The following is a 16,513-nucleotide window of genomic DNA, read 5'->3' as shown; positions in this document are numbered from 1 at the left end:
AGATCTGCAAGTTAACAGTACTGGAGATTTGCAAGTTAACAGTACTGGAGATTGGCAAGTTAACAGTACTGGAGATTGGCGAGTTAACAGTACTGGAGATCTGCAAGTTAACAGTACTGGAGATTGGCGAGTTAACAGTACTTGAGATTGGCGAGTTAACAGTACTGGAGATTGGCAAGTTAACAGTACTTGAGATTGGCAAGTTACCAATACTTTACTAATAATTTCTTTCAGTGTAGTTTTGAGCTGTAAAACATCACACAATGTTGGAGGGGCCCTGTCGGATCTTTGGAACGATTAGGGGAACAGAATGCTCTGGACAGTGGGAGTGGCTGAGGAAAGCTTTACAAGTGTTTTATACATTTGTGTAATGTCATTGTTAAGTGTAACATAGCCTACAAAATTATTACGAAATGTGATTTTATTACACAATTTTATTACATTTTGAACAGTTATTACACAGCCCACGCTAATGTGTAATTGCAAAATGTGGCTCTGCAAGTGTATAACATGTCTAATAGGAAAAAAGAAAAACAGGAAGGAAAAATATGACTGACTTGAGAGGGCTGCACACACACACATCTCTGGACGCTCCACTTCCTCCGCTGATGAGAGAGCGCAGAGCAGAACCCTTGCGCCCCGGTCTTCGGTCCCGTCCTGAAGTAGACCCCTCCCATACACCCTGCCTCCCCTCCTCGCCTCTCCTCCTCCTCCTGCCTGAGCTGCAAAAGAAAAGAAAAAAAAAAAGTCAAGTAAAAGCGCCTGTCTGGCACTAAACGCCGTGCGCCCTGGAGGAGGAGGAGGAGGAACAGGACTTGCGAGAGAGCGAGAGGCGTAAACCAACTTCCTTTCCCTAAACATTTCCTCGACTCTCGGGCCGCCTGCACCTCCGGAAAAACCGCGGAGAGTTTCTTTGGATCGCTGCAGCCGACTCTCTTCGCGCAGCCTGGGGGAAAAGTTCGGTGTTTTTTTTTTCTTTCTTTTTTTTTTCTACAGCCTTCGCGAACATGGACTGGGGAACGGACTTGTGGGTAAGTTGACAGCTGGCACCTCCACAAAAAACACCGCGTTCGCTTCTACGCACATCCCGGGGGGAGTTGGGTTAAAGTTGTTGTGGTGGTGCATTCTTGTACTTTTGTGCGTGAGTGCCTGGTTGTGTCACGGGAGCGTAAAGGGTGCACAGTGCCAGGAGGAGTCACGTCCTGCCGCATACCTTTACGCGAGGAACTCCGGACAAAAGTACCTGATCCGCTCTTATCTGCGCTAAGGCCCAACACTTCATAAATTACGCGCACTGACGCTACCCTTGTGTTTTAGAACTGGTTTAATCTGTTTTCTTTCTTTGTTTAGTCCACGTTAACTCGGGGATGGTACCTGGCTAAACACTGTAGTTTCGATTTAGATCCTGGTTCTGTCTGTTTGGACACTTTTGCAAAGGCGACACCTGGTTCAGGACTAGTTAATTGTAGTTTTAGTTTAACCTCTACTGTATTCGTGATTTGTTTAGTCCTGGTCTAGACATTGTCCAGGTTAATCAAGGTGTGTTTAGTCCTGTTTTGAATAGGCCTGGTTTTGTACTAGCTTGAAGGCTATAGTTTTGGTTCAGATTTGGTTTGGAATAGTCCCTGATTTAGGTGCCCACAAGCTTAATAGCTCACGACCTGGCTTACACCTATTACTTTAGATCTGGTGTAGTCTTGCTTTGGTTAGTCCTGGTTTAGTACTTGCTTGAAGGCTCGTTTTGGTGTAGGTTTGGTGTAGCTTTGGGCTACACCTGGATTAGTCACTGATTTATTAGCCCACAAGCTTAATACTGGCTAGCTAAACACTACCTTGCTTATCATATTAGATCTGGTTAAGTCTTGATTTAGGCCATGTTCAGGTTACGATAGGTGGTTTAGTCCTGGTTTGAATAGACCTGGTTTAGAACTTGCTTGAAGGCTATAGTTTTGGTTTAGGTTTGGTGTCCCTTTGGGCTGCCTCTGGATTTAGTAGCCCACAAGCTTAAAGGAACCATCGTTTTGCCATTCTGAGATATGTTCTTACCTGAGCGTAGACGAGTTGATACGTACCTGTCTGGTCTTTGTGCGTGCCTGTGGAAGAGCGTGGCAGCTTCCAACTTCACCCCTTGAGCTATAGGAGTACGCTGGGAGAGACCAAATGCTAACAACATCTTTGATCGCTGTGCGTGACTGAGGGCACGCACAACGACCAGACAGGTACGCATCAACTCGTCTAAGCTCAGGTAAAAACATATCTCAGTATGTAAAAGCGGTGGCCTGTTCCTTTAAGGTAGCTAAATGGTCGGGACAGTGCATGTTTATGAACATATATGGGACTCATGCATGTAAACACGGCGCGCCAGATTGTAGCTTTGGGCTCATTTCCATCCGTTGTCCCCCATGCGCACTCTCAAACACTCATTCATCCTATTGTACATGTTTTAGAGGTAGGGGAAACTGGAGTACACGGAGGAAACCAACACAGACACGGGGAGAACATGCAAACTCCACACAGGAAGGCCCTGTCCAGGTGGGAATCGAACCTGGGACCTTCGAGCTGTGAAGCACAGGTTATGCTAGGTTTGTTTAGTCCTGGTTTAGGCCTTGTTCAGGTGCAGGTTCTGCCAATGTACTCCTGGTATGAATAGACCTGGTTCAGTACTAGCTTGAGCGTTTTGGTTTAGATTTGTCCCTGATTTATTTTCATTTATTTTATGAATTCATTTGAACAGGGACAATGCACATTAATCAACATCCCTGTAAATGACCCGGTTTTAGCTCTAAAGCTAGTTTTCAAGCGTAGTCCCTGGGCAAGATGTAGATCGCCAGGAGCAAACGATGCACTATAACATTCATTATTAGCACATAAAATGGTAAAACAACTCACTAGTCTCACTAATCTCACACACAACCTATGGCAGGGGTAGGCAACGTCAGGCCCCGGGGCCAAATCCGGCCCTCCAGCACAGAACCTCTGGCCCTCAAGATGATTTTGAAAAACAGTATCACACAAATCAGAGAGTACTTTTAACATTTTTAGAGTTACATGGGAGAAAAAAAAGGCAGAAATACTGTCAATACACCCAGTTAGCTCATATATTATGTACAACGCTGGCATTTGAGGGAAGTGCACTGGAAAAAGAATAATCGTTTTAAGGAAGAAATGACATAAATCCACTTGAATAAAGAGATTAAATCCAAGGTTTGAGTAGATTTGGTCCGGTTTTAGATGAGATAAAACCTCTAGTAGTAGTTATTCTCTTAATTCAGATCATTTTCTGTCATTTCACGTGAATGACACAAAACATGAGTTCAAGTGGGTTTTATTCTTGTTCCATTGGCGCTAGCTTTTTTATCTTGGACTAGTTCAAACCGACTCAAATTCAACATAGAAGAACTTTAACTCAAGCAATTTTAAGTCATTTATCTAATTTAAGATGGTCATTTTTCCAGTTTTGTACTTAACTTTGGGCTAATAATCAGCGGCTTCGGCCCTCGGTCTATTTACAATAAAGAAAATCGGCCTCCGCCAAGAAAACCACACAAGATTTTAGTAGCTGATTTAGTAGCTAAGCTTAATGCTAGGTAGCTGAATACTCAAGGCCGTGGGAACCCAGGGTGCTGAGGGCGCCACAGCACCCCCTGGTGGATCGCCTATGCATTACAGGCAATGTTAAATTAATAGGAAATAATCTGGTTAATAATCTGGTAGATCTGGTTTAGTTGGTTTAGTCTTGGTTTGTTTAGTCCTGGTTTAGACCTTGTTCAGGTTTATCTGTGTTTGTTTAGTCCTGGTTTAGTACTACCTTGAACGCTAGTTTTGGTTTAGATTTGTGCTACACCTGGATTAATCCACAAACTAAATAGTTTAGTTTAGCTTAATACCTGTGATGATGTTAGTGTAGATCTGGTTTAGTCATGGTTTAGACCTTGTTCAGGTTAATCTAGTTTAGTCCTGGTTTGCCGTCATGCACGAGGTTAATATAGAAGGTGCAGTTACACGTATGACCTGAGGTGGCAGTAGTGAGTATAAAATGGCTAACTTGCATCTAGCCCCTTTAAGATTAGGTGTAGCTTTGGGTTTAGACTTGATTTGGCTCAGGTTTAGTCCTGTCGTTGACCTGATTTAGTCCTGCATCCTGATTTCATCCTCCCCGAGCCCTGGTTTAGTCTTTGTTCAGACCTGGTTTAGTCCTGGCTAAGATCCTAGCCTTGCTTTTTGGTTTGGATCTGGGTTCGTCCAAATGTTGTCCTTGTTCAGGCGCATTTTGTCAAAGCTACACCTAGATCAGTCCCAATTTCGACCGGATTTCGTAAGATGTAGATGAATTGAAAGAGTACAGCCATAAATCATTATTGAGATGAGCATTTTAAGATCACGACAGCGCCATTCACCTGCTGGACAAGCTTCGGCTCAAACTGACTGTCCACACTGTAGTTGAAGATTTAAGCAGAGTTTTCATCATTAGTTACAATCCAGACTGTCGCTCTGGAGGTAAAAACCAAAGTAAAGTTGGAAGACGTGAAAGATCTCCTATTAAAATGATCACTCACACAGTGTAGACAGAGAACAAAGGGGCCTCAACGCACATATCTCATTCTGAAACTAACATTGATGCCCCTACTCCTTCATAAATAATACTGTATACTCTTAACCTCTTAACCCCTGCCTTAACTGAGCACATTTTCTCCAGTTTGGTTTTACCCAAATCTAAAAGCTTCTCGGCTGGAGCTTGCAGCATATAGGCCAGTGTAACGCCTCATTTGAAAGCTATGACCTACAAAAGTAATTAGGACTTTTTTGTTATGTTGTAGCTCTGTTTTTGTCACTTTTTTGGGGGTCATGATTCCTTCTCTTTTTCATTGTGTTTTCGTCATGTTTCAAATCGTCATATTGTTGCTTTTTGTTAGCAATACAAGTGTTGATGGGATGATTGGAGGGTCTTTCATCTCCCCCTGGTGTCTCTGGCAAGAAAACCACAATTGCAACTTCGCTGCCACCGGGGCGGAGTCACCAATACACGCCAATGGAATTCCGAAGAAGACGCTAATGGGCAAAGCTAACTGCGGGCTAGCACCACGTAAACAGTGTTTACAGCCCAGATTGAGTGAACACTTGGCTGCAGTGGCGCTTATGGCCTCTAGGGGCGTGAGCTACTTAGTACTGCTTTAAAGCAATACTAAGTAACTTGTTTCCCTTAATAAATCATTTTTGTAGTTCCTCTGGGGGTAATACAAGAGTTAATGGGACGATTGGGGGGTCTTTCATCTACCCCGGTGTCTCTGGCCGAAGCAACCAACACACTAATAGAATCACAAAGAAGAAGCTAACAGGCTAACTGGCAAAGCTAACTGCGGGCTAGCGCCACTTAAACAGCCAAGTTTGAGTAAAAAAAATATTTCCATTGTGTAATTAGATGTACAATATCCCTCTCTCCCTTCGCCTTTTCTGTCAGCGTAGTATTTACTCTCACAGACAATTAATACGTTAAAAAAAACACAACTTGCTATGACACCTGCTGTTGCGCTTATAGGGGCAAGAGTTACTTAGTACTGCTTTAAGAGGTTAAAACAAAAATGTCTCTCTCTCCTATAAGACATCTAGCATGTTACCTGCATGACAGTGGAAGATAAATTGATTAAGCAAATTGCTTGATATTCAATATTGTTTAGTTCTGGCAAATTCTAAGGCGTATCGGCACAACCAACCAATAATTTTAAGTCTGGAGTCCTGTTTCTCCAGTTAGATTTAGTGAAACTGGTCAAATGTGCTGCATTTGGAAACACATTCATCAGTGCGAATGCCTTGACTTCTTCCATTTGAAAAGTGAAAGCAATATCTCTATAAGTAAGACCTTTAATAATGTCATTTAGTCAAACTGTCCGGGCAGAATACACAAGAAAAATTAAAAAACGCTACTGATATTGAACAGGCTGACGTTTTATCAGACCAAACCCTCAAGCAAAATGAAGTTGTATTTGAAGCCACATGCCAACACTACATAGAAAACGCCGTGAGGCAAGTGTCCTTTTTGAATGAGATTCCACACGTGCTTTAAAGTACGGGCTTCACGGCGAATACCCGCCCCGCCCCAGTCTGTATCTGCAGGGCCACTCCACTGCACGGCTCCACTGACCTCCAACTTTCTCCACGAAAACCTTTCATCCACAAAAGCCTGCCCAGCCACTCCAGACGCCAGATTATCCGATCGGTGTGAAAAGGCCTTGGGAGGTTAATCGTCTGAAATATGTCAAACATGATTTCACAAGGGGAAAAAAGTCATGTCAAAATGCCGCACTACACTTGTGCTACCTGCAGGATAATAGGTATTTGAATAATGAAGTAATCTCAATGTGGCGTAAACACGGTAAGAAATAAGAAACTTGGCTAATCAGGAGGCCGTAGGAATGATATTATACAGACAAATGAAAACTTCCAGTTTGCTGCATGCTAGCAAATCCATGGCGCCACGATGAACAGACTTTAAGAGAAAAATATTATGATTGCTTCTGTAAAAAAAACTCATTACCCCATCTGAACCGAGCACACTTTCTCCAGTTGGCACAAAAAAAAGCGTAAAAAATGTGATGTATGTTGATGGTTAGTGGCCATACCGCCTTTGCTCTGCCCAATCCCGTCAGACCTTGGAAGCTAAGCAAGAAGGGCCTGGTCGGTTCTTGGATTGGAGACCGTTTGGGAAACACCAGGAAGCCTAGCGAATGTAGTGAGTGAGTGGTTGGTGGTTGTCGGAGGTGCCGATGGCGCAGACTGGTTGCCTCGCTTCCGTCAGTCTACCCCAGGGCAGCTGTGGCAACAGTAGTAGCTTACCATCATCGAGTATGGAGTGAACAAATAGTGCAATGTAAAGCATCTTTGAGTGTCCAGAAAAGCACTATATAAAACCAGTGCATTATTATTATTATGTAATGTAAAATATGACAAAAAGCAATAAAAATATGTCAGAAAAGCAAGAACAAAAAAAGAAAAAAGTGACACAAAGAGTAACGAAAACACAACAAAAAAAGCCACACAAACGCCAGACAAGCAACAATAACACAGCAAAAAAAGTGACAAAAACACGTCAATAAAGCGACAACTAAAAGAAACAACAAAAAATGACAAAGAGAAATGAAAACATGACAAAAGTGCTTCAAACATGCGACTATGAAAACCGCGAGAAAAAAGTTACAATCAGTTTTCTTTCAAATGACGTTGGCGTTATACTGTTCCTCTCCAGTCGAGAAGTTTTTAGATTTGGGTAAAGCCGAACTGGAGATGATGCGTTCCGTTAAGGGGAGGGTTAACTGGTTAAAATATGCATAATTAGCATTAGCTTCTCTTCTGTCTATACTGGGACTGCACTCACAGACACTGCAGACTCAGAGACACAGCACTCGCTCATGTTTATGGTTATGGGTGTGTTGGCGTCATAAAAGTGATGAGACGTGATAATGAGACGACCAAAAAAAAAAAAAAGTTACCCTTTAGGCCAAGAGTTTTTGAACTCCCCAGTTCATACACCGTTACCTAATCATTTCACCACACCACTTGCCTTCACTAGAATTGAGGTCTTGCTATTACTATTAATTTGAGCCTCAGCTTTATAAGTCACAATCTAAGGGACCTGTACTGTATATATATCTTTTTCTTTCTTGCTGTGGAATGAACCTTCAATCAGACTTTTGTGTGTGATGCATAAGGCCTTTTTATTGATCATGAACTGGCATCATGTTTGCATTACCACGACAGTTTTGCTACCTGGAAGTTGGAAAATGTGCTTGTAAACTTTTGCTCCCCCTTTCACACAAACAAAACAAAAAGATTGGATTTAGAACTTTTAAACTGCTTAACTCCAGTCCATGAGACTTCACAAAAATTTGGCCTGAATTGTTTTAATCTTTCCCCCTCATGTAGTAAGAAAGAAGTAAGCGAAGGTATTCGGAAAATCAAAATAATGTACAATATGCGACATCAGAACAGCAGATATTCCCATGTTGACAATCCTGCATTTCCCACAGTCCTGATATATCTACAGGGATGTGCCAGTCTGTGGTAAAGTAAACACAGCACTGTGCTATTTTTATGGCATACAAATCTGGCTGTCGCAAAATGTCATGTTTGAGCAGAAGCACAGATGAAGGTCCCGGGTTCGATTCCCAGACCGAGTGGTTTACTGTGATGTGTTCCTTTCTGCGTCTAATAGGTTTGATTCGAAAAACATATTATGCTGCTATTTCATGGACTGAGAGAGGAATTATGTTGTACAATGTAATGATATCGCCACTCAGGATGAACAAAAAGGACAACTTGTTTACTGTAGCGCTTGTATGTGATCGTAATCAATGCTCAAGAAGATGCTCAAGAACGAGGATGTCCCCAGAGAGCACGTGGCTACGTAAACAAACCAGCACATGGCTATGTTTATAACGCAAAGAGTCAGGATTTTGCCAAAGATCTGCTTCAAGGCGTTAGCATCGTACTGGGGTTGGCATTCTACTGCGGTTAGCATATAGCATTTAGCCCGTCCACATGTGCAGCTCACATGTACCTTTGTCACATGTTGTATCCAAGGCTAGATATTTGGAGCGTGGTTCATTCTCTTGGAGTGGTTTGTCCAGCCTGTAGCTCAGCAGCTGTGTCCATGTTATCCAGGGCAGGCATTGTTGCTTTTTAGTGGTGTCAGTGTCAGTGTGTACGACGTACAACGTGTATTGTAATTCAAATTCTGTATTGTTTGCTGCCTCTTGTCCAGGACTCCCTTGAAAAAGAGGTTTTTAATCTCAATGGGACTTTCCTGGTTAAATAAAGGTCTTTTTTTAAGTATCATCCCTGCACATGCATGAGGTGAGCTATTAGCAGCTAATGTATGAACCCACTTGGAGACCTCTGGCTAACACTTTGTTATCTTCATATATCTATAACAGGGAGATAATATTTAACACACCTCAGCACTAGTTCAAGTTGGTTGTATCCAATCTATACGAGTCGGTGCATGGGAAAATGGAATATCTGTGGTCAATTTGTTTGAATGTGGACCGGTCCAAAAACCGAAAATTCTAATCAGATGAGTGCGACTGGGTGACATTTTTTGCTTTAAAAACTCTCCATAAGTGGGTTCCAGTTCTGACAGTTTGTTGAATGTCTCTCCCCACAAAAACTTTGGAAGGAAATATTTGTGCATGGCATGCGAGTCCTGCTAAACCCAGTCCACACAGAAACCAGCGGAGCAGGTTCTTCCTACATTGTTTTCTCCTGTCTCTCCTCCATAGATCTATACACACATGCACATTCACACAGGGAGGGGCCCCCGAGTGTCCTTGGTACCAAACACAGCACACACAACTGGACCCCACCTATCTGTTGTGCTCTGGTTTGGGCCCCCGGGGGTCAGCCAGAGAGAGAGAGAGAGAGAGAGAGGGAGAGAAGGGAGAGAGGTGGGGGGTGAGTTCCTGTGCCGTGACGCCATGTTTACTGCAGGAAATACTGGAAGAGCACACGGAGAGGCCTGAGCGGTGAGATAGCGCGAGCCTCCACCCACTGACGGACGGTCCCAGGGGCCAGTCCCGGGGCCGGAGCATGTCAGACAAGTCCCGCCCCCCTCCCAGCTGATTACACAAAACACAAGACGCAAAGGTGGGGGGGCCAACGGAGGGATAGCCGGGAGGACTGTGAGCTAAGAGAAGTAGTCCACTGCTTAATCAGGTTTGCATGCGTTGTCCATGGAGGTCCAAGCCCAGAGTTTGCTAACAGACTTAAGGTATAGAAGAAGGTGTTTAGCTCTGATCCCTATTTCTTTCGGGCCTCTATGGAACTGATTTTTTATCGCTTTAACCATGTTACAATGTTTAACCTTAAAGGTGCATTATGTAACTTTTTATGCGGAAAAAAGTGTGACATTTGTGTGTATTTGACCTTGTAGTGACCCAGCAGCTGCATGAATGGTCAGCGTGGCGCCTTTACTTTCCATCACAGTGGTCTCTACAACGCTCCAGGATCAGTTGTTTTGTAGGTTTTCTGGTGAGAGGCTCCGTCAGCAGTGAAAACCTTCCAAATATTTCATCCTAGAGAGGATCCAGTGAGATGGAAAGTAAAGGTGCCATACTGACCAATCATGCTGCCACTGGGTCACCACAAGGTCAAATACACACAAATATCAACTTTTATTCCACATAAAAAGTTACATAATGCGTCTTTAAGATAAAAACATACCTGGAGTGGTGTTTTGCTTCATTCACACCATGGCTAAACTCTCTCCTTGTACTGATTAACATGTTTGACATAGCTGCTTTGTAACTTTTGCTTTGCATACATTTGTTTATTTATACTAGAAAGAATATTGAGGTAAGAGGTGTAAAGCAGTTGTAAAGCATGAATCTGGTACTGAGGTTTGATTTCCCACTGGATAATTCTGTCTCACAAGAGGCCGGGCTGCAGGGATGCTGCATATCCAGCCTTTGAATTTAGCAAACTAAACTAATTTGGGTTCTTATTGTCACAGTATTTGCCAATGTCCCGTGATACTATGTTTAGAAGAATGTTGCCTCAGACCCCCCTGACATTTCTCACAGATTTATTCCTGCGGGCCCTGTTTTGTTTCCCTCTGGTCTGCCAGTGGAGGGGCTGTCCTTGTTGCCAGGGCAGATGACACTGTTGTGTAAACCTTCGCACATGGCGTGCTGATGTGTGCTGCTGTTGTACAGGGTCACTCTGTCACTCAGTACTACATAGAGATACTTTTGCTGTTTTTCCCATGGAGTGCACGTGTGCCCTCATAAAAGGTTCTGTTCTAATGTACAAACTGTAACTGAAATATATCAGTTTCCCTCCCTGATGAGACATTAATGCCACATTATGCTCTCTCTGCAGGACCAGAACGATGTCATAGACAAGCACACGCAATCCGGGCTCGACCTGGTGGAGCGCTACATCAAGTTTGTGAAGGAGAGGACCGAGATCGAACAGAACTACGCCAAGCAGCTACGGTCAGTGCCTGCTCCTGGTTACTACAGCTTTCTCAGGGAATTTGTAAGGAATGCAGAGCCAAAGACGAGAAAAACAAACAGCTTATAGAGAAGTGCAGCGGTTTGCAGTGGTTAGTAGCGGTTAGCATTGATAGTAGTGGTTAGCAATGGTTAGCAGCGGTTAGCAATGGTTAGCAGCGGTTAGTAGCGGCTAGCAATGGTTAGCAGCGGTTAGCAGTGGTTAGTAGTGGTTAGCAATGTTTAGCAGCAGTTAGTAGCGGTTAGCAGTGGTTAGTAGTGGTTAGCAATGGTTAGCAGCGGTTTGTAGCGGCTAGCAGTGGTTAACGGCTAGCAGTGGTTAGTAGCGGTTAGCAACAGTTAGCAGCGATTAGTAGTGGTTAGCAGTGGTTAGTAGCAGTGCTTTATTTATAAGACGCTTTTCATACCGAAAGGTATCACAAAGTGCTTTACAGATTACAACATTTAAAACAATGCGCCTGGCACAACCTCCCACATATATTATTAGAACTAAATAAATAGATTAGTCAGTTAAAAGCTAAGCTAAAAAGGTGGGTCTTGAGCCTGCTCTTAAAAACATTTTCGTTCTCTGCAGCCCTGAGCTCCTCCTCAGGTCGTTCCAGAGGCGAGGGCCGTAATATTGGAAAGACGCCTCACCATGAGTCTTTTTGTTGACTTTAGGAATAACTAGGAGACCCCTGCCGGGGGCAGTTCTGATTCAGGTAAAAGTGGTTAGCAGTGGTTAGCAGTGGTTGGCAGCTTGTGAGGACTTAGCAGCCACAACTGAAAGAAAAATCACTGTGATGTTTCTGGGAGGGCTAATTTTAAGGCTCTGACTGAACTCTTTCCAATGCGAAAGACGGGAAGTCTCTATGATATCATCTATATTCAGTTCTGGAGCTATTGGCCTTTTATAGCTGATCTTGCAAAATACATGTATATCAGCCCGATATAATCTCTACTTTTTACTAAGCCATAGCCAACAATAATCTAATTGCAAACATTTAGGTGAGAAACAGAGTTGAGTGATTCATTGCTTTGAACTCTGATACAAGGAAACTACCTTCTGCCAAATACCGCCCTCTCGTCTGCATAGGTCTTCTGTATGTAGCCCTCAATAAAAGTAGAAAGGTTTGGACATTGTTTTAGCGCGAGGTGGGAATGTGCGTAAAACCCGAGTAGAGCCAAGCAGGCCCTGATGGAAAAGGCCTCAGTGTGTTAGTGAAACCTGGTGTTGTGCACAAAATAAATCCTGCCTCAAACAAATGTCATGTAAAGTCCAATCCACAACACAAAAGCCTTTGCATAGGCGCACACAAAGGCGTAACCATATTGTGCCAGTCAGTGGAGTGGAGATGTTTGAAGACCATTTTCTTTTTACACAAACACGGAATTTGATGTGTTTTTGGTTGAAAACAAAAACAAAGTGTCCAAAAACAAGCATTAGAAACCAGATTTCACATGTTTTGCTCTAATTCCATTTTACGGTGCGGGGTCCAGAGTTATTTTGGAAATCCCCGCTCCACTGTACCGCTTTTATCCTTGACCGTAGTTGATTATGCTCAGTGTCTCCACCTAATAACTCTGTGCTTCTTCCAGGAATCTGACCAAAAAGTACATCAAAAGAGAAAGCAAAGAGGAGCAAGAATCAAAGTAAGAGAAAAGTCTCAAATCCTCCAAACCGTAGCTGTATCAGGATAACACTGGAGACATGTTCAAATCTGTGCCTCAGATTCAGCAACCACGCGTCCTTCCAAGACATCCTGAACGAGCTGAACGACTACGCGGGGCAGAGGGAGCTGATCGCCGAGAACATGATGACGGCCATCTGCGTGGAGCTCACCAAGTTCCTGCAGGAGATCAAGCAGGAGCGCAAGAGCGTAAGACTATGGTCCATTGCACTAAAGGCGTTTTCATAGTCAGTCACACCCTCTTCGTACTTAAAAGGATGGTAGTATTATTTAAAGGGAGGAGGTATTGTGCAGAGGTCAGATGGATTCAGTTTTCTACAACATAATAAAGTTGCTCCGTCGTCTAAAAAGCTGTGCCGGACTCAGTAATTTGAAATTTCTGCTGCCGTTTCTGTGTGAGCTGAAGCCACTTGGTTTCAACTGTCTCCGCCTTCTTCAAGTATCCCCTCCCACTACAGGAAGGCTATTTCATGTTTTATCATATCATAGAGCCTGCCGAAACAATTCTGTTGGCCCACCAGAGAGTGACCTACTTTTGCGCTGCGTGGTTAATACTAACTCTCCATTCATTCTCAATGGTAAATATGGATGCAGTACACTTTTTGACCACCAGCGTCAAATTGGGGGCGCTGTTTCACTCCTTTCGCAAAGTTAAGGAAACACTGTTGTGGTGTCTTGGTATTTATCAATTACAGAGCGTTGTAGCCAGGGGTGGACTGGGACTTTTTCATTACTTTTTTGTGGCTTTTTGGCGTGTTTTCGTCACTTTTTTGTCACTTTTTCGTTGTGTTTTCGTCTCATGTTTTTTGGGGGGGGGTTTCATGTTATTGTTGTTTTTTCATCGCTTTTTTCATTGCTTTGTCGTCACGTTTTTGTCACATTTTGTTGTGTTTTTGTCACTTTTTTGTCACTTTTTTGTTGCTTTTCCAGCACATTTTTGTTTTTGGATGCTTTTCTTTTTAAGCTTTAAGATTTGGGTAAAGCTCGATTGCGCCCGGGGGTAAGGTGCCAGGCCGGTGGCCCTAGGGCCAGTGGCCCTTCTGTGCTCTTCCAGAATGGACATATGGCCAGTCCGCCCCTGGTTGTAGCAGCAACTTTCACAGTTTTCCAACTTTTATAGCAAAGGTTTGTTGAGATCAACAACAGTACATGTTAAAAAATGACTTATAAAAGAACTGATGCTGAACGGACACTTTCAAAATAATCTAATGTGGCATTTTCTTTGAGTTAACGAATGAGCTTTCTTTTTGTTTTTTTTTGTTTTTTGCACTAAATTGCTACAGATGTTGATTTTGTTCTACTAAAATTAGGCCTTTGCCATAGTTACCATTTGTTTTAATATAGCATGTTATTTGCATAGATAGAATCAAATGCAAATGTGGGCCATCGAAAAATAAAAAGTAAATAAAATAAAGCAGCTTTATAATTTGCTGTTATATGTGTTTTTCGTGCTTGACATCGCCGTGTTTGGCCCACGACTCACAGGCACTTTTTCATTTTGGCCCTCGGATACAAAAGGTTTGGGCACCCCTGTCATAGAGTGATTTTCTTTTCTTTTTTTCATATTAAAGTTTTAGGAATTAAATATAGTTTTATGGTCAATTCATCGAATGTGTTAAAATTGTTGCTGATTGAATGACATGTGACTGCTCTAAAAAATGTTACTTAAGTAAATGTATATCATTAAACTCCTCTGTGTATGTGTGTGCAGCATCTGTCAGACGTGAAGAAGGCCCAGCAGAACCTGGAGAGCAGCTTCAAACAGCTGGAGAGTGTAAGTGCTCTTCTCAATCTAAGCCTCCTGACTTACTGAAATAATATCATTTTGCCCCGTTAATTATGGCACTGTCATTTGTGGAATAACGTGGTTAAGTAATCCCCCAATTGGAAACTCTTGCCTTTATCTATAACCTTAATAGAATCCTCTCTGTAATTTTTTATTTCATTTTTTACAACAGTGTACCTGTCGTATTACAACCAGCTATGTGTCCTGTGGTTACCGGTGTTAACAAACCACTATCCCACTATCCGGCTCTGGTTCAGCCTTTGAACAAAGTGAATTCAAATGAGTGATGAGCGACTTAAAACAATATGGTCGCCAAAATGTGCCAGAATGCTGGAAGTGACATACTGTATCTACATATTAGTCCAAATTCCCCCATCCAAATCCATGCATATGAAATGAATATTACTATGTCTTATTTTTTCTTACTATGTTTATAAATAGGCCTATGCATCATTGTTTGCAGAATATACTGTTGCAATTCTTTCTGACTAAGTGTGGACAAAGACCCTCCTGTCATTTTGTGAAAAAATGAAGAAATTATATTTTTATAGTTCATTATGGATCATAACTAATGCCTAATGTCATGTCATATGTATAATCATTGTAGTTTTACAATGATTATACACTGATGCAATGATCTAATGACGATTTTTGCCACAGGGGACAGTAAATGGGATAGGTTAGGTTAGGTTTGGTTAGGTTAGGTTACTTTATTTATACCCGTGGGTAAATTCGTCTTGCAATTCTGAGAACTAGTCAAAACATTAAAACACATTATACAAAGATAAAACATCACACATATTTAAATCTAAAGCTTGTAAGTGCTCCAGATACAGGATGTGCCTTTGGTACAGATACAACTGAAATTGAAGCCACTGGACAGTAACAAAGATAAAAAACTGAGTCAGGGGCAAATAGATCCTTACTTGTTCATCAAAGAAAGGGCAGTGGGAACAAAACCTTTCTTAAAACGGTTCGTACGGCTTATTGGCATCAAAAACGACGCCCAGATGGAAGCAATCGAAACTCTGAATGCAAAGGATGCTCAGTGTCTTGGTGCCATCCTCTCTAACTGTTTATCATGCAGAAAGTCCAAACTGGTCTGAGGCCGATGACTTTACTTGACCACTTGACCGGCTGATTCAAGGCGTTTTTGTTTCTAACAGAGGAGCTCCCGTACCATGCGACCAGGCAGAAAGTTAGGGTCGCTTCGATGAATGCCCGATAGTAAATGGGATAATGGGATAGTTTTTATTAATGTGGAGCATAATCTCAAAGCATATAGGTAACTGTAGAGAAAACTCAAGCAATTTTCTTTGGTTTTGTTGAAATATCATCTCGGCTACTAACTTTCCGGCGTGTGAACTTAACCTAGGTTGCATAGGTCCGCAATTGCCATCGGAACATAAGTGGTCATTTCTGTTGATGTGTTTTGTATTACAGACAAAAAAGCGCTTCGCCAAAGAGTGGGCGGAGGCGGACAAGGCCACGCAGCAGGCCGAGAAGACCGAACACGACCTCAACGCCACGAAGCTCGACGTGGAGAAGGTAGCGCCGAGGCACCGCGTCTATCAGCTCAAAGAGACGGAGATGAACTGAACCGGCTGTTTTTCAACGTGTGCCTTTGTGCTTTCAGGCCAAACACTACGCCCACAGCCGCACCCACATCGCGGAGGAGAGCCGCAGCGACTACGCCGCCCAGCTGCAGAAGTACAACAAGGAGCAGAACTACTTCTACTACACCGACATTACCCAGATATTCAACGTGAGAGCTTACGCTGTTCTGCTCACCATAAGTCGTAAAAAAACGTTTTTCCCACGCTTATTCATTCAGAAATATTGACATGTTTGGTATCCACGTGTAGCAGGAAAGGCTGCCGAGGTGACGCTGCAATCCAAATATTATTATTTTCTTTCTAGAAGACGGCACAGATGTTTGTGCATGCGCAGATGTTACACAATTTCAGGTCCTGTTTTCTCACTTTTTCATTCCTCTCTTAATATAATAATAATAATACATAGGTCTTATATAGCGCTTTTCAGGAAACACAAAG

The 16,513-nt window shown here is 42.7% G+C and overlaps 1 protein-coding gene across 1 annotated transcript in view; it reads left to right on the top strand.

Annotated features, from left to right (window-relative positions):
- Positions 1-707: 707 nt before the first annotated feature.
- The window catches only part of trip10b (thyroid hormone receptor interactor 10b), a 35,283-nt gene continuing 19,477 nt past the window's right edge, over positions 708-16,513 (top strand). The window contains exons 1-7 of the mRNA XM_079552638.1: positions 708-1,031; positions 10,870-10,985; positions 12,582-12,635; positions 12,715-12,862; positions 14,385-14,447; positions 15,903-16,007; positions 16,096-16,224. Coding sequence (XP_079408764.1) covers positions 1,008-1,031; positions 10,870-10,985; positions 12,582-12,635; positions 12,715-12,862; positions 14,385-14,447; positions 15,903-16,007; positions 16,096-16,224 — 639 coding nt within the window. The 5' untranslated portion in view covers positions 708-1,007. The remainder of the gene's footprint in view (positions 1,032-10,869; positions 10,986-12,581; positions 12,636-12,714; positions 12,863-14,384; positions 14,448-15,902; positions 16,008-16,095; positions 16,225-16,513) is intronic.

This window comes from Gobius niger (genome assembly GCF_951799975.1).
Source record: "Gobius niger genome assembly, chromosome: 3".
Classification (NCBI taxonomy): domain Eukaryota; kingdom Metazoa; phylum Chordata; class Actinopteri; order Gobiiformes; family Gobiidae; genus Gobius; species Gobius niger.
This window is presented reverse-complemented; position numbering and strand designations above follow the sequence as displayed.